The following is a 21,769-nucleotide window of genomic DNA, read 5'->3' as shown; positions in this document are numbered from 1 at the left end:
GAACCATCAGACATCTCCATCCAGAAGAGAGCAGTCCTAGGACCAACTAAGATACTGCGTAGGAACCTCATGCTCCCGGGAATCTGGTAGAGGACTCGAGCTGGAGATGAACAGACACCCAGCCTACCCAGGGGAGATGGGAGATGGAAGAGTGAAGCGTCTGAAACAGGGAAGAGAAATCCCTCCCTGGCCTCGAGCACATACACACACAAACACACACACACGTAAACAAGGCTTTTTATTCTCAAATCTATCCATAGAGTCAGCAAGCTCATCTTTCCCATCTGGCCTCTAGACGCCTCCACATCCTGCCGTCATAACGGAGAAATGACGGATGTATCGGGCTTGTCATGCCGTGCATGCGTTAATAGACAGATAATACAAATATTAATGCAATTAATTAATTACATTAGTTACCACCGTTAACGCGTTATTTTTGACAGTCCTAATTTTATTTAAAACTGGCTGCTGACTTTATTGCTGAGCCTCTGGCATATATTTATAATCTTATCATTATTACTAATGATATTCTCAAGATTTGGATAATAGCACATGTTCATCCACTTTAAAAAAAAGGTGGTAACTCATCAAATCTTAATAATTTTAGGCCAGTTTCTAATCTGTCACCTCTAGCAGAGATTTTGGAAACACTTGTGATCAACTAAAGGTCTTCTTAGATAGCAATGCTATTAACTCTTATCAATCTGGCTTCAGTCGGGGTTTGGGGATTTTAAAATTTTCTCGTGACGTAACCTCTCCATGTCACAAAAAAACAAAAAACAAACAAAATGGTTTTACCCTGCAGAAGGCGTTATGAGCCATTTTTTTACCCACAAAATCCTATTTTCAAAATAAATAAATAAAAATACAAATTTTATTAACAGTATATGTGGTTTTCAGTCTGTTCACAGCTTTTTTTGGGTGCACTACCCCTTAATGCAGAGAAAACAAAAGGGATGATTTTCACGCCTCCACCACATTTTCACAGGGAGTTCAAACTAAGATTGTCTCTACTTTTAAATACCAGTTGTTTTCTTTTTATTTATTTTTTTTAAGATGACAGTTTGACTTTTAGATCTCTCACTGGTCAAGAAACAAAATTTCTAAAAAAAAAAGGCTTGTTGCAGCAGCTTGTTTGCCATTGTTGGACCATGGAGATGTACTTTACATGAATGCCACTGCAACCTCATTACAAATACGGGATACTGTGTACCATGCTGCTTTCAGGTTTATTACTGGGTATTACCAAGGGTCTGGATGAGTGAAGTTTAACAAGAAAAGTTTATTTAAGTTTATTACAGAAAAGAAAATAATACTTGTACGAGGAGAACATCACATCAGACTCACGAGAAGTCTCAGGAGGTTCTGAAAACCAGGATTAGGGCGAGTAGTTTTCTACCTTTGTGTTGTTCATTGAGGTAACTGTAACCAAATAAGACTGACAAGACTGACTCCCTTCCTCAGACCTTCCTCGTAACAACCTGTCTTATCTTACAGATAAGCTCAGAGTCTCCCACGAGTACCAGGCTGTTCCCAGCCCGAGGTCGGCTCATCACTTTGTCCTCAGGAAAAAAGATGTAAAACATGAATGTGGATCAAAATGAATATATAATGTTTAATGAGTGTAATAATGATCAATGAAAAATGTAATCAAGGAGTAAAGGATAATTAATGAATACTATATGAAATAAATGAGTAATAAGGAAATGTCACGACACTAAACCTCTTTTACAGAGTTCTGAAACATCTAAAATCCTAAAGAGGAAAAGAGGTTTTGGAAAATAAAGCAAAGAATGCAAAGAGGTTTCTGACAACTGTCCACCCAAATTGGTGGACGTAGTGTGACTGGTTTGCAGCCTGCTCATCTGCAGACAGGAAGGCTCTGCGGAGAAAACCACTGGCTGCCTTCTCTGGAGAACATCCTAGCCAGCAGCTGTTCAGCCTGCTGCCATCAGGGAAGAGACTCCGATCCCTAAAATGCAGAACAAACAGGCTGAGAGACGGTTTTTACCCATGATGCATCAGGCTGCTGAACTCAAACAATGCAGTTAACTTTCATTAACGCTGCATACACTTATTTATTCTATTTTATTGGTTTTATTCGTCTCACTAACTCCTCATTACACTGTATATATATTTTGGATTTTTGTAAGACTGAAATTATATAGTTTTGTTTTTATATGTACTTTTGATTTTATTAATTATTGTGTTTAAGGGTACCGTCAATGGCAGCTACCTACATTTTCCTCATGCCTTCATGTACGATGACAAGAAAGCTGTTCTGTTCTTTAAGTGACTTAAAAGGACCCACATACTAAGACCAATATCTTTTCTCCGGTGTGAGTTCTTATGTGAACAAACAACTATTTTTACTGAAACATTTTCCACGAGTTTTACACTAATACAGATTTTCATCCGTGTGGACAGTCAAACTTTGACAATCACCAAAGCATTTTCTACACCTTTCACCAGAATAAAGTTTGTCATATGTGTATTCTTTTAATAATCCACTATTTAATAAGGAATTTTATTCACTGTTAAGACGATGTACCCTCCCTCATTTAGTAGCAGCTGGGCCAGACTGCAGCCATGACCTGCAGCAGCTTAGAGAAAAATGGAAAACAGCAAAAAGAGTTTCTTTGTGTACAAAATACATTTTAATAAGAAAACTTTTAAAAACAAAAATAGAGCAAACGTGAAATAAACATAGCCATTAATGCTGTGTGGTGAGAAAGTTTAAGAGTTTTAATGATTTAGCTAATGATACCATACTAATGATTTTAGCATTCCAACTATCACACAACTAATTTACATTTAACAAGCAAATCTCATTTAGTCTCATATTAGTCTTACATGTGCTCATGACATAGCTTGGTTAGCGTAAGACAGGGATGGGCAGCGCCTGTCCATGTCGGCTGCAATCCTGTGGGTTTTAGATGTTTCCTTGCTCCAACACAACTGATTCTGATTAAATGTCTCTCTTCAACAGCTTGTTCTGCTCAAGCATGTTGACCCATTAAAGTGATTCAGGTGTGTTGCAGCAGGAAACATCTAAAACCTGCATGACTGCACCCCATGAAGACTGCCTTGGCTGAACCGAGATGTAAGCAGTAGAGGTAACAAGTTCGGAGGGATCTGAGAAATTAAACGTCTGCATCCAAGAACAAACTGCCCTGAGAAAATGGAGAAGAAGCTGCCTTTGTTTTGTGTTCCCAACTGTTGCATCTGCACAGCAAAGCAGTGTAATAAGTCTCATTCAAGCCCCTCCTTTATTCTGTAAATTTTCACAAGTGTGGGTCGTCATGTGAACATCAAGGGCCGGTTGTTCAAAAAATTTAATCCGGATAAAAGCTATCCGGATTTCGTAATCCATTTTTTCAGGACGGCGGATCACGTAATCCGGCTTACTTTTATCCCTGTTGTTTAAAGCAAAACAGGATTGGATCACCCTGATCCAGAATCCTGTTTTTCAGGATCATGTAATCTGGATTTCCAGCATGTAGATCAGTGTTCGCTGCCGGCCATGTGAAGAACAGCAGGAAGAGACGGTCTGCATGCTTTGTGAGTAGAACCAGCAGGAGCATGTAACGTGTGTTGTCCTGCATCACACGGCGACCATGTGGAGTCTCCCTCTCTGTGGCGTGTTAGTGACGCACCGGGTGGAAGTACCGAACCAACCTCTGTCATTCTGTCAGAATGAGGGACGGACGTGTAGAGAGGGATGCAACCGTTAGAAATTTCATTTTTTGACAGGCTCTCCTCTGATTATGAATATTGATTATTAACCCCAGTGATGAATAACAGGAAAATGGAATATTATATTAGTGTTTGTTATTGGATCTGTTTGGTCGTTTATTTCATGTTTTTATTTTTACATTGTGCTATTTTACCGTTTTATTTTTCTACGCTGAAAGACTTAATAGGAGCCTGTCCCTGTGTTAACTACTTTATCACTGTAACGGTTAAGTCAGGTGTAAAACACAAAAATAAGCATATTTACCGAATAAAAAGTTCTATTATTTGATCAGCTGTTAGGTTTGACCGCAGTTTCTTTCTGAAATCCACCCTGTAATCCTGCCCTCTGTTGGGATCAGGATAATCCTGTTTTTTTGGATCAAAGTTATCCAGATTCTACTCCAAAATTTTGAACTGAGGGTTTTATCCGGATAACAACCAGGATTGGATTAGGTGATCCAAGTGGATTTCAGAATCTGGATTTCCGTTTTGAACAACGCATTTTCAAGATCTGATCCTATCCGATAACCGAAATCCTCTAGGATTATGTTTGAACAACCGGCCCCATGTAATCACTTCGACTGAACCTTCCCACCTGTGTGGATTCTCTTGTGGACATTAAATGAATTACTATGACGAAACATTTTTCCACAAACCTTACAAGTAAACGGCCTAACACCTGTGTGGATCTTCATGTGAACAGTTAAATTACTATTTTGACTGAAACTTTTTGAACATATCTTACAACAATACGGCTTCTCACCTGTGTGAATTCTCATGTGCTTTGTCAAATTACATTTGCGACTGAAACATTTTCCACACATTTCACAACAACATCGCCTTTCCTGAGTGTGACATCTCATGTGGGCTGTCAAGTTTTCATGTAGACTGAATCTTTTCCCACATGTTTTACAAGAAAATGGCTCCTCCCCAGCGTGAGCTCTCATGTGAACAGTGAACTTACTGCTTTGATGGAAACTTTTTATACAGAGGTATGGTTTCTCACCAGTGTGCAGAGAGTGATGCTTATTCAGTTGTGACTTGTTTTTAAAAGCTTTTCCACAAATGTCCCAGTTCACAGGCTTCCTAGATTTATCATTTTTACAATGAATGTCTGAACTGGAAGAGTTTCCTTTGTTGTTAGTGTGGCTTCTGTTTGAGCTGTCCATCTCCTGCTCTGTATTTATAGCAGACGCTGAGAAAACATCCCTGTTTGCTTCCTGAACATGACGCTCTGCCAGAAGAGAGTTGTTAAAGAAGAGCTGGTTACTGTTTGGTTCTGGTTCCATGTGATCACCGTCCTCATTATTAGGAGTCACTATAAAAGTTTCAGTCTCCTGCTTCAGAACAAGATGATCTCCCTCCTGATTGGTGGATTGCTGCTCCTGATCCTCTTTCATCTGTGGAGGCTCTGGTTCATCCTGGTCCATACCACAGTTCCTCTCCTGGTTACAGAGCTGCTGGTTGGTGAGATCCTCTTCCTCCTCCTTACAGAGATGAAGGTGTGGGACGTCTAGAAGGACAAAGGGACACAATGAAATACCGTGTTGACTCGCCTAATAGACAGAAAAGTGGTAAAGGAGATTATAAAACTAAACCTGCTACTAATAATGTCCATAACTTTAACCAAAGTGGTTTGGCAGACTAAAAAAAAATCCAGATAGCTGATGGAGCTTAATGTGAAACAAATTGGTAAAAAGCGGCTATGTGTGATCACGATAAAATCTCCGCACTGGCTAACAGTCACTCACAGAACACACTTCAACCCTTTAAAGCCTAACCTTAGTTTTTAATACAAGGACAAAGTATAAACCTCTCCTATAGGAAATGTAACCTTCAGGATTCAGTGTTTTGGCCACAGGCTGCATCACGCAGTCGGTAAGTGAAGCTGTTCATACCTCAACAGCCTTTATGCGAGCGTTTCATGTTTTCATATTTCATGCGGTAACCTTGCATCGCATGTAAAAAAACATAATTCTGCATCTGAATGGAAGCTGGAAATTAAATCACAAAACAAATCACATTTTCTCCTTTGGTTAACTGTTGTGTTGTCGCCAGTACTACTTCAAAGTACTACTTTTTAATCAGCACTGACCACTAGGAACGGGAAATGAAAAGATTTTTCCTCAGACAGGAAACACCTCCTTACAGAGATGAAGGTGTGAGACATCTAAAAGGACAAAGGGACACAAGAAATAACATAACGTGAAGTCTGTCTCCTAACAGACAGAACATAAAAGAGATTATTTAACCATCCCTGTAAGTTATAATACTCATAAATTAAATCATAAATTGTTTGGCTGTTTAAAAAGAAAAGAAAATCGAGACAAAACCCATATAGTTGATGGACATTTAGTAGGCTACTACTAAATAAAACATGAGCTTGTCAATTGTCTCTAAATGGTAGTTCAAACATAGTTTGTGAAAAAAAGTGTTCAGGCTCATTTACTATTTAAACTAATTTGATTCTGGCTTCATGTCCCGGGATAATAAAAGACATAAGCAATTCATAAACCATGTTTTCTGCATGAGGAACTCAAAACAGAGAAATTCCTAACCAGGAAAAACAAAGTCTAAACATTTTTATATTAAATATGTTTGGAAAAATGGCCACACGTTTTCATTTCCCACAAAATTTCACAAAAAAAACCCCAAAAATGTAACCTCAATTCACACCATGAAATATGAAGGAATAACTGATGCCACAAAGTTCCGACAAGACTGAGGTTGCCGTCTTTGGACCTGAAAAACTCAGGACAAAATTGTCTAGCTATGTAATTAATCTGGATGGCATTAGCTTAGCTTCCAGTACTGCAATGAGGAACCTTGGAGTTATTTTTCACCAGGATTTTATGGCTCACATAAAAAACAGGTTTAAAAGACAGCCTCCTCTCATTGAAGTAATATTGCTAAAATTAAGGACATTGTGTCACAGAAAGACGGAAAAACTAGTCCATGTGTTTGTTAATTTAAGATTGGACTACTGCAATTCCTTATTATTGTTCTGTCCCAAAAAGTCTCCAGCTGATCCAAAATGTTGCAGCAAGGGTCCGGATGAGAACTATCAGGAAAGATCATGTTTCTCCATGTTTTAGCATCTTTTCTTTGGCTCCCTGTTAAACCAGAATAGAATTTAAAATTATTCTCATCTCCATGACCAGTGTCTCAAAGTATTTTCCCATCAGAGCACTCCCTCCCAGACTGTAGGTTAATTGTGTTTCCTTAAGGCCTCTAAGGCCCCACTAGCACCCACTTAGCCCGACACCACTCCGATCTGTAGGTGTTCCCATCAGGATTTTCCTGGGACGCGTAGATACATTTTTTAGCACCTACTCCATCAGGGTTCTGAAGGTACGGAGCCCTCTGACTTTTCCCAGTCAGAGGGTTCAACACCTTAATAAGATGAGGTGAACACATGGTCAGCTACATGTTTAAAATAAACATGTAACACTCAGCTGTGAAGCCACATTTTCTAACCTCATCAGAGAAAAGTTTTCCATAAATGACTGAAAAGCTGAGACAAAAACACAGAGGACAGAAAGCCTCCTACTTCTGAAATGTCCGGATGAAGTGACTAAAGACGGTTTTCCTGAGTGGAAATAAATGTTCACAGAGTTAAGAGCTCAGATAACTTGATGACATTAATAAAACCTGCGTGTGTGCGTGGTATCAGGGCAGAATTCAGTGTGTGCAGTACAGAAGTCATGTAGAGATAAATGAGGTGCTGTGGTGTAAATAAGATAAATAACAGCAGACTGAACAACAAGGACAACATATAAACCTGTTCTGGAGGAAATGCAACCATCAGGCTTCAGGTTGCATCTTGCTGTTGGTAAATGAAGCCGTTCTTACCTCAACGTTAGAATTTACAGCAGTTCATATTACATGTCATCTCGTGGTAATCTTCTATCACGTTATAAACATATTCCCGCTTGAACATTGAACTGAAGCTGAAATTTAGAATTTTTATTATTGTAAATAACTTCTTTTCCATCATTTTATTAAAAATATTTCTCTCTGAAGCTGCTTTTTCTTATTATGCCAACTTTAACAGCCATGTTTACCACTGTTTACATGTTCAATTGAGCAATAAAGTTGTTTTAGGAAAATAAATATTTAAAAAAAAGCATGCCAAAAGTTATGTGAACACACCGACCGAGGCCTTGTTACGTCGTCCATGCGTATTGAGTTGCTCCTGAGTGTTGTAGGGGCTGGGATTTAAAGGGGTTTAAATCGTTCTGGACATCATGGGTTTTTTGGAGGAAGAGGTTGCCAGCAATCGTCCTGTCAAGCTGGACACTGTGCAGCGTCCACCGATGTGTGCATGCTGTGATACAGAGTGGAATTTATTTGTCCAGCACCAGTTCAACTCAAAGTAATCTCAAGGCACTTTTAGAAATAGCCCAGTTGTATTTATTAGAACCATGTCGATATGTGCCAATAAAAAATAAACTTGCAAAGGAAACCAGAAAATTACACAGAATCTTCTCATCAATTCATCTCCTAACACAGTGGAGTCCCCCAAACCTAACGATACCTCTCCGAACCGAAGCTACACATTGGCTGACTGCTGCCTGCCAGCACGCTGGCTTGAGCGAGGAGAGGTCCAGTCCGGCCACTGACAACCAATTTCATTAGACAGAACAAAGCACCAGAAAGGATAAAAAGATTTATAAGTGAAACAGGTGAACTGGACAATAAAATTTAGTTTCACTCCAATACGAAGATTTTAACTCTGAGTCTTCAACTGCACAGAAAAGCTGAAGCAAAAATAGCAGCAAAAAATGAGAAACTAGTATTTTTTGTAATTAATACTTTTATTATATATATGAAATGTATTTAATGGATAGCCCCTTGAGATGCAAACATCTTGTTTTCCACCACACATTACAAACATGAACACAGGATAATCAAACATAATACATTACAAACAAAAAAAGAGAACAACTTGCTCACCACCACACAACTGGCAAGTAATGATAATAATAATAATAATAGTAATAATAATAATAATAATAATAATAATAATAATAATAATAACTGAGATTGGTCGATAAATGTTGACATCAGAGGCATCACCACTTTTGAAGAGAGGCGTAACTCCAGCACATTTCTAAGCTACTTCATAGCTGATAGTACTTAATAGTTGACAGAATACAGTTTGTAGAAGCACCAGGGGCAGATGGAGGCTGCTAAAAACTACCTATGGTAAGATGTTTGTAAATATTCTTTTTCATTAAAACAAAGACAAATTCAAAGTGCAGTGGTTTTTCCGTAGGAGCTTTAAATTAAGATATAAGGCACTTACACTGACCAACAACAGCAAAAAGGATTAATCAGAAAATAGATTATCAATCATAAAGATCATAAACCAACAATATAAGCACAACAGACCCTCATTATATAATGAAATATGGATGTAATAAGAAATAAATGAGGGTAAGTTTAGTAAGTACACCTTGGCCGCTTTGATTTGTGACTAATATCCATTTTAAACATTTGAGCCTGACATATATACAATTTTTTTTATTCAGACAGGCTTCATGGAGATTTTCCTTTTGCCATTTTAATGATTGTTGGGGTTTACTCAAAACAGGAAAACAGTCAGTGGTCTTTAAAGCATAATGACACAAAAAATCTCCACAGATGTTTTTCAGAGCTCTGAATCCTCTGAAAATCAGTTTGTTTTTTTTAAACGCAAAAAATATGTTCATTATGTGACTAAACTAGAGATGCAACAAAAAAGAAAACCAACATCCAAACAAAATATATTGATCTAAATCTCCATTCAATCACACCCCTCTCCACAGAGCCCATGGTTTGGCCCAACCCGGCCATCATGAGGCCAACCCCGCTGGGTCCTCAGGCTGAATGTGTGAAATCGAGCCCAAACCAAAACAATAAACAGTCACAACCTATGAACCCTTTTCACCTTGGGGGGCTGTTGCATTCACCCTCACAATGAGCTTGTTTACATGCACACTAAAAATCAGATCGTTGCCTGATTTCTGGAGTTATCAGATAATTCAAGTGAGTCGATCAGAGACGTTGGACGTGCTGAGGAAAATACTGCAGACAAATATATGTTTACACATTTAAATGTTTCACCTTTAGAATACATGATGAAGCGAGAGATTCCACTAAAATTAGCTTTCAGAGCAAATATATCAGCTAGCAGCTCAGCTAATGTTAGTGATGCTACACCGGCGCAGTTAGCCAGCAGCTCGGCTAACGTTAGCCCAACACTCATGCCTGCTCTGTCTCCCACCCCCGCGGGGGAGGATGCTCATAGGGAAGGAGATACTGCCTCTTCAGCCACAGCCAAAGATGCCGGTACGACTTTTCATGAAGGCGTCACATACAGTGAGTAGGCCTTTTTTTCATGACTGGGGGCCACATTAACATGAGGGCTCATGTATGACACATTACTTATTCCACGTGTAAAAGGACTACGGAATAGTTCACTCAAAATGCCTGGTTGTCTCTCACTAGTCTGTGGGCCAGTTTTGGCTCATATCACTTCCTCCCTGACACCAAACAGCAGAAGGTGAGTGTTAATGAGGAAATACTACTGATGCTGATGTCACTGTTTCTAAAATGGTATTTTTCTGGGCTACTTTAAAAAAAAGTATAGCCACTTCTCCAGGCGTAAGTAATGAACTAAAGACTATTCCCTTTCCAAACAACAGTATTTTGGGGCACATTTCTTGTTGTGGATGTGGTACTTTGGTATTTCTTAATATCTGTAATGCTTTTGTTTTATTTAAAGCACTTTGAATTGTCCTGTACATGAAATGTGCTGTACGAATAAACTGCCTTCTTACTGAGACGGTGGTTTGACGTCATTACTGTGGATGAAAAGGGGCCCTTCAGAAAGCTGTAAACCAGCTCAGTGATACCGTTTTAAATCTCTGTAGCTTCTGACTTTCCCTAACATTTCCGAACATTTTGGTAAAGACTATGGCTTGGTTATTTAAGCCTCTTCTTTTTTTCTAACTTTTCACCGGTGTGAGTTTTCATATGAACAATTAAATGATAATTCTGACTGAAACATTTCCCACATGTTATACAAGAATAGGGCTTCTCACCCGTGTGGGTTTGGTTGTGGACATTAAATGCCTGCTTGAGCCTAAAACCTTTACCACAGACTTTACAACAATACGGCTTCTCACCTGTGTGAATTCTTAGGTGGTGTGACAAAGTACTTCTGTGATTGAAACTTTTTCCACAAACTTTGCAAGAGAATGGCTTTTCGCCTGTGTGTGTTCTCATGTGGTCTATCAAAATATTACTTTGGCTGAAACATTTTCCACAGGTATGACAACAATAAGGCTTCACACCTGTATGGCTTCTCATGTGGACAGTCAAATTGTAATGATCACGGAAGCTTTTCTTACATTTTTTACAATTATATGGCTGTTCGCCTGTGTGGCTCCTCATGTGAACAACCAACTGATTCAATAATCTGAATCTTATCCCACATGTTTCACAAGCAAATGGCTTCTCCCCGGTGTGAATTCGTTTGTGGATAGTCAAGGTGCTTTTACTAACAAAACCTTTCCCACACGTGTCACAGGAATATGGCTTCTCCCCCGTGTGGGTTCTCATGTGAGCTATTAAATGACTGCTTTGGCTGTAACTTTTTCCACACATCTGACAAACATATGGACTAACACCAGTGTGTACGTAGCGATGTCGCTTCATTTGGCACGCCTTCTTAAAGCCTTTTCCACAAATGTCACATTTCACAGATTTTTTGGATGTGTCATCTTTACAGAAAACGTCTGGCTTGTGAGAATTATGTACATTGTTAGTGTGGCTTCTGTTTGTGCTGTCCATCTCCTGCTCTGTATTTATAGCAGACGCTGAGAAAACATCCCTGTTTGCTTCCTGAACATGACGCTCTGCCAGAAGAGAGTTGTTAAAGAAGAGCTGGTTACTGTTTGGTTCTGGTTCCATGTGATCACCGTCCTCATTATTAGGAGTCACTATAAAAGTTTCAGTCTCCTGCTTCAGAACAAGCTGAACTCCCTCCTGATTGGTGGATTGCTGCTCCTGTTCCTCTTTGATCTGTGGAGGCTCTGGTTCATCCTGGTCCATATCGGTGTTCTGGTGCTGGTTACCAATATCCTCTTCTTTGTTCTTACAGATTTGTTGATGGGAAAGCTCTAGAGGGGCAATAGGACATGAGAAATATTACACAATTTGAAGTAATAATTTAATATTAATAATAATAATAATAATAATAATAATAATAATAATAATAATGTTTTACTTTTGGCTCTGTATTTGACCCATCTTTAGATAGGTCTGCTATAGAGCAGTGAGTCTAAGCAACCAGACCCAAGCCCACCTCTGTACAAACTAGACCACCACTCACCACCAAATCTGTCCCCTAACAGACAGAACATGGCGAAAGTGGGAAATAAACCATAACTGCAGCTACTATACATTTAACTACGTTTAACTACAAAAGTCTGGCAGATTAAGTGCATTTTAACACAGTCTGAAAAGTCAGTTTCACTGAATGCACCTTCATTTGCGTTGCATTGTTTTTACTGCAGACCAAACCACCTAAACAACAACTCGCTAGGGACGATATTCCCAGGAACATCCACTGACAAAAAAAAGGTAAAAAAAAAAAAAAAAAAAAAAGTAGGAAGACATAATAAGAAAATCTGACTCAGGAAAGAAAATATCTAATTCACAGCAATTCAGCTTGAACTATTTATATAACACCAACCCACAACAAAGTGATCTGAGGGCACTTTACAGACAAGAATCAATACAAGCCAACTCACTGTGATCCACAGCAGCAGAACGCATCTAACCTGAAGGAGCTGGAGTAGGGATGCACCGATCCGATATTGATACTGGTAGCGGCTGAGAATATGTGACGTCATTACCAGGTAGTTGGCGTTCCAGCTGCACCAACCCGGAAAAAAGGGACATCTCCAAAACAGCCAATTTGTGAGCGTCTATAAATGCCGTATAAAACCAGAAAATCATAAACCCATTGTAAAAATGTGCACCATGACAACAACCAAATAAAACAGATAATGACGCGTTTTTTCGTGAACAAACCCACCGTAATAACGTAATTATCGATAACTCGCTTTGTCATTTCTGGCTAACATTCCTCGGAATTCCGAGGACGACTGGAACACTCACTAAATTTGTGAAGCCTAGCTATCATCTGTTTTTTTACACCATATATTTTCACACACACACACACACACACACTCTATGCCTGTCTGCTGGTGGGAGTGGGCTCACCTGCATGTGTCTTTGTAGAAGAAACTTTCCTTTTATTTTCTTTATTTAACACTTAAATGCTTCACATATAAACACTTTATTAAGAGTTATTCATTAAAAAAAATCTTTATTTTACGTTACATTTATACATTGGTTGCTACTATATAACACTTTCACATGTTTACATTTTACTCATTATGCTTTCATTCACTTTTAAGTTTTATTCACTTTAAACACTCGTGCTTTGTTAAAAGTTTAATGAAAGAGTACGGTAACCTTTATCTCACCTCAGTCCTTGAACAACTGCGAACCTTGGTAAAGGGGTACTGGAACTTGTGGAGACAAATCTAATGTATGGCTGGACTCCTTTAAGAAAGTGTTGGTTAGTTATGGCACCAGTTCTGAGATTTACATGCCCGCCCAAGGTCTTGAGGGGGGATTCTAGTCCATCTTTATCGGTCACAGTGCTCCTTTGTGTATCAACAAGAAGGTACTCCAGTCTCATCTGACTTCACGCGAGTCGGACGACCACTCTCCTTGCAAGTATTTTTCTGGTTGTTATCACTTTGAACTTAGAATAAAAACTTTGTTACATTTCACTCTTCCAGAGTTGGTAATTAATTAACATTGTAGTGAAGGGGAACTCTGAACATGCTCCAGTCAGAAAGAACCTGCCATCATCTAATTAAGGTAAATACCATCAGGCTGATAAGTTTTTAAACACCCGTGGATGAATAAATAATAGAACAGTTAAGGGAGATCAAACCAGCAGCTATGTTCTGCCCGGTGTGATCTGGAAAAATGAGTCTGGAGATATTTCGTTTTCACGTTGAAATCTGAGCCAATAAAATGTGGCGAGGCATTTATATACGACTCAGTGGTGCGGCTTGACCACAGGTCGTAGCGGTGGCAAAGCATTGGACTGTAGCCACGTCCTTCACAACACCCTCACCACTCTCATCATACAGGGCAGGGAGACACTCCACTAACATGGAGACCAGATGGCAGTGGTGCCATTTGTCCAAAGTGTTGATGAGTTTCTTAAATCCAGGTTGTTCACTGTGTTAACTGAGAAAAAAAGTTGTTTGTTTTGAACGTTTGTTGTCTCTCTGTGTCTCTGGAATCTGGTGGATTATTTAGTTGCGACTCACAAAAATTTAACATTTTTCTATTTTCTTGTATCGCGTTGCAAGCCCCCGTGTGCACGTCTACATGAATGGCGCAACATTTCACATGCACAGATGTCGCCTGTCGCTTGGCTGGAGGAGGGCAGCGATTTTTGCCTCATCACGCAAGTTCCATAGAAAATGATGAAGGAGCGACGTCGCCTCCCGTGTGTCCAGCCCCTAAATGGCGAGGTGTTTGCAACTCGCGCTGAATAAAACTAAAGCAGTCGGGGCTGTGGGAGGAGTCTGCAGCAGTGGGAGGAGTTTGCAGCAGTGGGAGGAATCTGCAGCAGTGGGAGGAGTCTGCAGCAGTGGGAGGAGTCTGCAGCAGAGCGCTGCAATGCCAGCTGCGCTCGATTTGCAACTGAAAACAGCACAAGAGGAAACTGCTAAGGACAAAAATAATGAGATCCTTTCATTGTTATGATCATTGGAAAACCCAGATCGTAACTGTGATTAAAATTCGATTTATCGCCCAGCCCCACTGATTTCTGTTTATTTTGAATATCTAACAACCAAGCCAGTGGAGCCATTGTTGTTTTGTTTTTTTACCCTCAATTTCAGCTCCTTTATCACTTATTTTACACTGGATTGTGAATTCCTAGCTGAACTGACTGAACCATTTTAAAAAAGTTTTGTTCTTGGTAAATTTTACATGTTGTTTGACTAAAGTAGTCAAGCTATTGTTTTTTTCCAGTTTCAGCACTTTATTATTTTACACTGGGAGTTGTACTCCTCCCTGCACGGACTGAACCAGGACAAGTTTGGTTTTATTTTTACATTTGACCAAGCTTGTGAAGCTTATTTAGGGTTGTTAAAGTTGATTTTTGGAAAGAAATGTTTAAGTCAAGTCTGATGTTGCCTTGTGCAAAAGAAAGATCTCAGTCTTTTCCACACAATGAGATGTAATTTATTAGGTAATTCAGCAGTTTTTCTGTATTAGTATTGGCCGATACTAAATCTCAGATATCAGTATCGGAAGTGAAAAAAGTGGATCGGTGCATCCCTAAGCCGAAGCAGTTTATAACAGACAAAAAATCCCAGTGGATGGATGTGGTGAGCGAATAGAGACATAACGTTAAGAGACTTGGAGCTGTCATGGTAGTAAATGTGGCTCTACAAAGTCACCTGTTAGATTCATGCAGGTCTGCAACAGCTTGTCATAAACATGACATGACCCAATGAGATCATCACAATGACATTACTTTATCATGTGTATGTGAACCTGCACAGATAAGACACTGAACAGATCAACAATTCATCCATCCATGTGGTGGAAAGATGTACTGGAACAGAGCTTCTTACGGACAACAGTAGTATCTATTGTGTCTTCGACTGAATAGAGATGGGCCCTTCGCCACCCACAGGTGCAACAATGAAAGTTTTTGTAGTTTTCTATGTGGAGCTCAAGGATCAAGCATGGGCCACGGCCCCACAGTTAAGCACTAGTTTCCGTGGTAACTCAATTGGGACTCATTTAAGCCACTTTGATAAACCAGATTTATTGGAACTTAAGCAAGACTTTTCCTTAATCCTGCTTCATGGAATAATTGTCTGTGTGGTTCAGTGTGAAAGCAACGGGATAATCCAGTGAACCAAAAAGAGGAAATATTGATCAGTGATTCTAGTGAACAAGTCTGCTCCGGACCAGGCTAACTACTGAGCTAATTCAAGCCTTGTCTCATAGAATGCCTGACAAGGTCAAAACAGGACTCCCATGAGCATTCCTCCAGAAAAATTCCACACTCATGCTGCTCACGTCATGTAATAAAACAATATAAAAATCTATTAAAATCAAATAACAGCTCTAGTTTCTAAAATTAATAAAAACCTTAATAATGCAAAAGTAAAACATTATATGTGACTAGGTTCACGGGTCACTGAGCTGGTGGAGCAACAAAGAAACACCAGTGTGGTTATTTCTTTACTGGTAGCAGGTATAAAAATGCATTTGAACCTTGTACTATGTATAATTGTGTACATGACAAATAAAGCTTATCTTTATCTTAAGTTCATGTCTATCCTGGTAACCTTGACTTACTAATGAAATACATGAGAAACGTGAAAGTGCAGTTGCTTCATCACCAGTTCAATCACCTTAAAAAAGGCTTTACTTTGTTTTTTATTGGATCACAATGAATTGGCTTGAAATTATTATGCCTGTAAAGGCCTTTGAGATAACTTTTTTTTGTGACTTACGCTATACAAATAAAGCTGAACGGAACTGAATAGAAAAGTAAGGCTATAAGTTGATAGTTACCATTACTCTGGCTTAATCCAAAGACAGTGAGAAGCTACAAATGGTGTGGAGGAGGGTCCAAGGCTGGTAGCTGCATGAAGGGGGTCGTAAAGGAAAATAGGTTCTAAATATTCTTAAAGTTCAGATTTCAGATAACACGTTGTGTTAATAAAACCTAAAAAGACTACTGGATCCATCTTAAGACGCAATATGACTCAGAAATTCCTAGAATGACGTAGGTTCGGCTTGCTCAGCTGCGCACGTTCCCGTGACGACCGTGATGGTATCGGCATAACTCCGAGCTGGAGAAATCCTCCATCTGCTCCTCACTGGAACAACATGCTTCCATCTTCACCAGCCTGGGAGAATCTAGAAAACTCTATTTCTGTCTGATTTTCATACAGAAAAAATTTTCAGAAGAAAAAAAAAGAAGAAAATCGATCTTCAAGTTTTATGAATCAATATTGGATTTTTTAAATTTGAACCGATTCAAATATATTTTTTAAACCCAGCCCTAAGTAGAACCTGCAGCTATCAGACCCCTCTCGGTGGAACCAGCTCCCAGTTTGGGTTTGGGAGGCAGAAACCCCCTCTACCTTTAATAATACTCTTAAAACCTTCCTTTGTGATAAATCTTATCGCTAGCTGGATGCTGTCAGAGGTTTTTCTTCCTGTTAATAAGGCGGTTTTTCCTCTCCACTGTCGCCCGGGCACACTCAGGATGGAGGATTGAATCAAAGTCAAAATTTGATCCTATCAGTTGGTTTTCTTTGCTAGGCTATTATTTTTCCATGAATTGGCTTGTATGAATACTAACCGGATCACAATGAATTGGATTGAATTAATTTGTCTGTAAAGATGACTGAACTGGTGATACACAAATAAAGTTGTCAATTGAGCATATGACACAGACGCACATTTATATACGTAAGGGAGTATAAATTAACCGTATAATATGAATGAATCCACTAGTAAATGGATCAATAAATATGTTTCTTATGAGAAAATCTCTATCCTAACTACTTACGATAGGTAGTGTGTGACTTTAATTGGCTTCCTTCTTTAAATTTTTTTTTCTTCAAGAATGTGAATTTTACTGTGTATTCTTATATAAATTATAACAAATTTGTAAATTAAACATCAGTCTGATTACATTGTGATTTTAAATTCTCACAGTTTTGCACTAATTATTATTAAAAAACAAAAAAAAAACACACTATATTGTTCATTCACTTGTTTGTTTACACGGCAGGTCTCGATACTCAACAGCAGTTTTTGCTGAGATCGTATTTTTAAATGTGACCTTCATCAGACTCCAGTGTGGAGAGTCTACAGTTCTGAAGTGAGCAGAAGCAAATATGGACGGTTTACGTCCGCGAGCAAGCATTAATTTAAAGTTATGATATAATTCTCGTTCATTGTTTACATAACTGGGACAGCTGTCCATGACTTCAAGATTTAGGCCACTTTTATCTGCTGCATTCACCAAATCAAATTCACCAAACATTTACGTACCTATTCTGTGTAACCTTATTTCAGGTTTCATGACGATGTTCCACAATCCAGGCAAATGATCAGTTTCCTCCTCGTTCTGGATGCTGGTATTTGCAAGTACTTCGTACACTTCTCCAGATTCAGACCGGCTCTGGACCACCATGTCAGTCTCATCCTTCAGAACAAGCTGCTCTCCCTCCCTCCTGACTTCCTCCTGGTCCTCGTCAATCTGTAGAGGTTCTGGTTCCTCCTGGTCCAGACTGGATATAATCTCCTGATAAAAGAGCTGGTGGTCAGGAAGAACTTCCTCCTCTTTACAGTCGTGATGCTGTGGAACATCTGCAGGGACAAATAACAACAGAACCAGATTGTTAATGTGTTGATATAAAAGCAAAGTTCACAGATTCAGGTAAGACACGAGGTGTGCACATGACTTCAGGAATATGGAGGACTGACACAAGGCAGGGCAGTTTATTTGTACAGCACATTTTAAAGTGTTTTACATAAAACAAAAGCATTACAGATATTAAGAAATAGTAAAAGGCAGCAACACATAGCCAGAATCACAATAAAATAAGAAATTACATTAAAATGATTAAATACAAGATAAGTTAAAGAGTTATCGTGCAGAATTCATGCATAGGCACATGACAAAAAAAATGTTTTTAACCTGGATTTAAAAATGTCTACATTTGGGGAAAGTTTAATCTCCACTGGCAGTTTGTTCCACTTGTTTGCAGCATAACAGCTAAATGCTGCTTCTCCATGTTTAGTCTGGACTCTGGTCTGGACTAGTTGACCAGAGTCTTTGGATCTAAGAGCTCTGCTAGGTTTATATTCTCTGAACATATCACAGATGTATTCTGGGCCTAAACTGTTAAAACTCTTGCAGCAGTGTTTTGCATGAGCTGCAGATGTTTAATGCTCTTTTTAGGAAGTCCTGTTAAAAGACCATTACAGTAATCCAGTCTACTGGAGATGAATGCATGGATGAGTTTCTCTTGGTCTTTCTGGGAGACTAAACTTTTAATTCTGTTGATGTTTCTGAGCTGGTAAAAAGATATATAGATAGATCCTTGCATTACATTCATCATAATTAATTTTAATATGACTCAACACATCATATTTATTATGCAGTGAGACTTCAGGAGGTGGAGTGCGTGCTGGAGCTTTAAATTTCCTGCTGGATTTACCTCTGCGACAAACAACATCAGACCAGACATGGTTTCTCATGTTATGTCTGAATTAACTAATCAGACTGAAAATATCATCCAGTCTCCTGGGAATAAACCTTGTAAACCCTAAAAAAGGTTTTTTCTGGATGACAGTCTGCAGCTCTGAAACTTTTCCCAGGCTTTGTGTTGTAGTTTATCCAACTGGAGACTGATGATGTCTGATGTCATACTGGTGACAGCAGAGTCCATAATACTGAAATTATTTACATTTTTTTCTATATGAAAATTCCTCAAAATGATGCCAAAGCATTTGAGTTCATCTGTGAGATAAGGTTTGTTTTTACTGTAAAAAGATACAACAGACATTTGTGTGGTGACTGTCAACCATCAGTAGAAGATAAAAAAAATACAGATTTAAATAAAAAGACCGTAAAAATGTAAAGTCTTATAAAAGCAATACTGAAACTCAAACTACTGAAGTTTGACAGCTTTTTTCAATGAAGTGTCCCCTAACAACAGTTCACCCAACATCCACCCTCCTCCTTTTATACTCTGGCTTATATTGTCTAGACGACTGTCCCTTTCGCTCTTCCTCTGATTATGCCTTTTTGTGGTTCTTTAATGAATTGGTCTGCGTTCAAACTGGCCGGCATGTTGATTTTCATTTGCTGGTGTGTGAGGTTTTGAGACAAAAGTCAGAAATCTTTAACTTACATAGTGTTACACAACCTGTGTAGTAATATAATCTTCAGGATAATATAGTTAAGATCTGATTTGACTTTGATCCTGAGTTTAGCAGTTTTTGAGTGGACCTAGTCTAATGCTGTCAAAGTCTTAAAAGAAAACGCAGTTAAATTTCCCTTTGTGCATATCAAATATCCGAAGTTGTGAACTTCTGATTTCTGCAGTTGGAGACACTGGTTTAAGTCTCACAAACGTTTCATTGAGGATTTATTTACACTGAAGTGCAACTCTATTAAAATCTGTCCGGTTTAAGTCAAGTATCAAACCCATCTGGTGACATAAAAAAGTGTTATTTACAAAACTTATTAAATGCATCAACAACTTACCCAACGTCCGCATAGCAGGTTCTTTGTTTCCAAGCTGCTCGTTTAACACCCAAATTATGTGTCTCTAACTTAACTGTCCTGTTGTGATTAATCATGCTGTGATCTATGATAAATTGTAAATTTCATTGTAATGGACCATCTCGGTATACAATGTTTTGGGATTTTCAGTAGGGTGTATGACCCCCTAGGGCTACCATAGTGTAGGCAGACTTTTTGTGGGATTTGTAGAAACCATCTTTTCCCAGTGAACACTCGGCAGTTAAGGTAAGTTGTATTACGCAATAATAATTAGTCCTAATTTGTCAAATCCAAATAAAGTTGGACTGATTTTTAGTCAGTTCAAGTAGTTTTGGTTCTATGTAATAGCATTAATAAATAGTTAACAATAAAGCAATAAAGTTAACTTTAATTTTAAATAGATATAATCCAAATAATGATCAATATACAAAATGTTTGGGTCATTGAGTCTTTAAGTAGAAGTTCTAGTTTTACTAACAACACAGTGCCCATTATCATGCACAATGATAATGGGCACTAACAATAATAAACTAACTGCAAATCCCACCATTTAAAATTAACTCATTTTCTATTCTGCTTATTTCAATTCAGGGTTGCGGGGCGTTTTATTTGTAAGGGGGTTTTCATTTTTGACTTATTTAATTAAAAACTAAATCCTAAGTGTTAATTTAGGCTTGGTGGGGTGGTAAAGGTGAAATATATATTGTGGATTATATGTCATAAAGTACCCCTAAAAAAATCACAAGTTAATCGTTATTTCACTGCAAATTAAATAATCCACGGAGATATGTAGTAAGATACCATATCTAGCCTTTAATTTATTAGTGTTTAAAGAATAAGCTGACAGCTGAATGATTTGTGATCATTTAAACAGTCGGGGAGCCACGTCTTACGTGTATGGACGAGCAGCACTGTACCAAGATGGCCGCCCAGTTAGCATGTCGCCCTAGCAGCAGCACTGAACTGTACCTGCTGTCCAGCACAAGTTTGTTGTTGTGTAGTTAAGTAACTTAGCTAGGCGAACCCAATAAGCTTGTTTACAATTATATAATCTATTTCAACATTAAAAGGGATTTAATTCATATAATTGCTCGTGACCACGAGTCAGCATTTAGTTTCATACCTGTAGTGTTGGACTTTATCTGAGGTTTCCAGCTGGTATCCAGCAGTCTGCGCTGACGATCGATCACTTCTTCGTACTGGACGATGGTTTTTTCAAACTCTGTGAATATTTCTTCAGCAGCAGCAGTTAGTCGCTCGCTAATAAACTCTCTCAGATGCTTAACTGAAGACATTGTTGCTGAAGCACAGAAACATTCAGCTGAGATGCGACACAAATGCTTCTTCCTGGCGGTAGTGATGCTACTTACGGAAGCCGAGAGCGGACTTATTTCACCTTTTTTTATTTTAATTTAAATCTTCACCTTTCATATACAAGTTGGTTGTTTACTGTAATCACTGTACACATCAAACAGCTCTACTAAACAGCCATCAAGGTATTTGACAGGAAACCTCAGTCGTATCATATCTGCACAGTAATGGAGAAACACCTTTTATATGAACTTGGAGAATTTTAAACAGTTAAAAAATGCATGTCATGTATGAAAAACGGAACGA

General features: G+C 38.6%; 3 protein-coding genes across 5 annotated transcripts in view; 1 reads left to right on the top strand and 2 right to left on the bottom strand.

Moving 5' to 3' along the window:
* LOC121645114 (zinc finger protein OZF-like) overlaps window positions 1-21,769 on the top strand; it is a 352,747-nt gene that overhangs the window by 213,626 nt on the left and 117,352 nt on the right. The gene's annotated exons all lie outside the window — the stretch shown is intronic.
* LOC121645098 (zinc finger protein 420-like) overlaps window positions 1-21,769 on the bottom strand; it is a 1,096,702-nt gene that overhangs the window by 1,053,021 nt on the left and 21,912 nt on the right. Inside the window, exon 3 of one of the 3 annotated variants that reach the window (XM_041993469.1) lies at window positions 2,654-5,248. The exons of 1 other annotated variant lie outside the window; for it this stretch is intronic. In XM_041993469.1, coding sequence (XP_041849403.1) covers window positions 4,308-5,248 — 941 coding nt within the window. In that variant the 3' untranslated portion in view covers window positions 2,654-4,307. Of the gene's footprint in view, window positions 1-2,653; window positions 5,249-21,769 lie in introns of those variants that run through there. One more of the 3 variants, XM_041993473.1, reaches the window with a different exon arrangement.
* LOC121645102 (zinc finger protein 2-like) lies at window positions 8,102-21,490 on the bottom strand. The gene is made up of 3 exons (XM_041993481.1): window positions 21,276-21,490; window positions 17,911-18,228; window positions 8,102-11,903 (listed from the first exon to the last, which is right to left on the bottom strand). Exons 1-3 carry the CDS (start codon window positions 21,445-21,447, stop codon window positions 10,705-10,707), a joined length of 1,689 nt encoding a protein of 562 aa, XP_041849415.1. The 5' UTR covers window positions 21,448-21,490; the 3' UTR covers window positions 8,102-10,704.

Source organism: Melanotaenia boesemani, chromosome 8, assembly GCF_017639745.1.
Source record: "Melanotaenia boesemani isolate fMelBoe1 chromosome 8, fMelBoe1.pri, whole genome shotgun sequence".
In the NCBI taxonomy this organism is placed as follows: Eukaryota; Metazoa; Chordata; class Actinopteri; order Atheriniformes; family Melanotaeniidae; genus Melanotaenia; species Melanotaenia boesemani.
The sequence above is the reverse complement of the archived record's forward strand: the minus strand, read 5'-3'. Positions and strand labels throughout refer to the sequence as shown.

Coding starts and splice junctions, on each gene's coding strand:
- LOC121645102 (XM_041993481.1), bottom strand. CDS start 21,447: ATGTCTTCAGTTAAGCATCTGAGAGAGTTTATTAGCGAGCGACTAACT. Junction 18,229..21,275: donor GATAAAGTCCAACACTACAG/GTATGAAACTAA, acceptor TTGTCCCTGCAG/ATGTTCCACAGCATCACGAC. Junction 11,904..17,910: donor AATAAGGTTACACAGAATAG/GTACGTAAATGT, acceptor TTGCCCCTCTAG/AGCTTTCCCATCAACAAATC.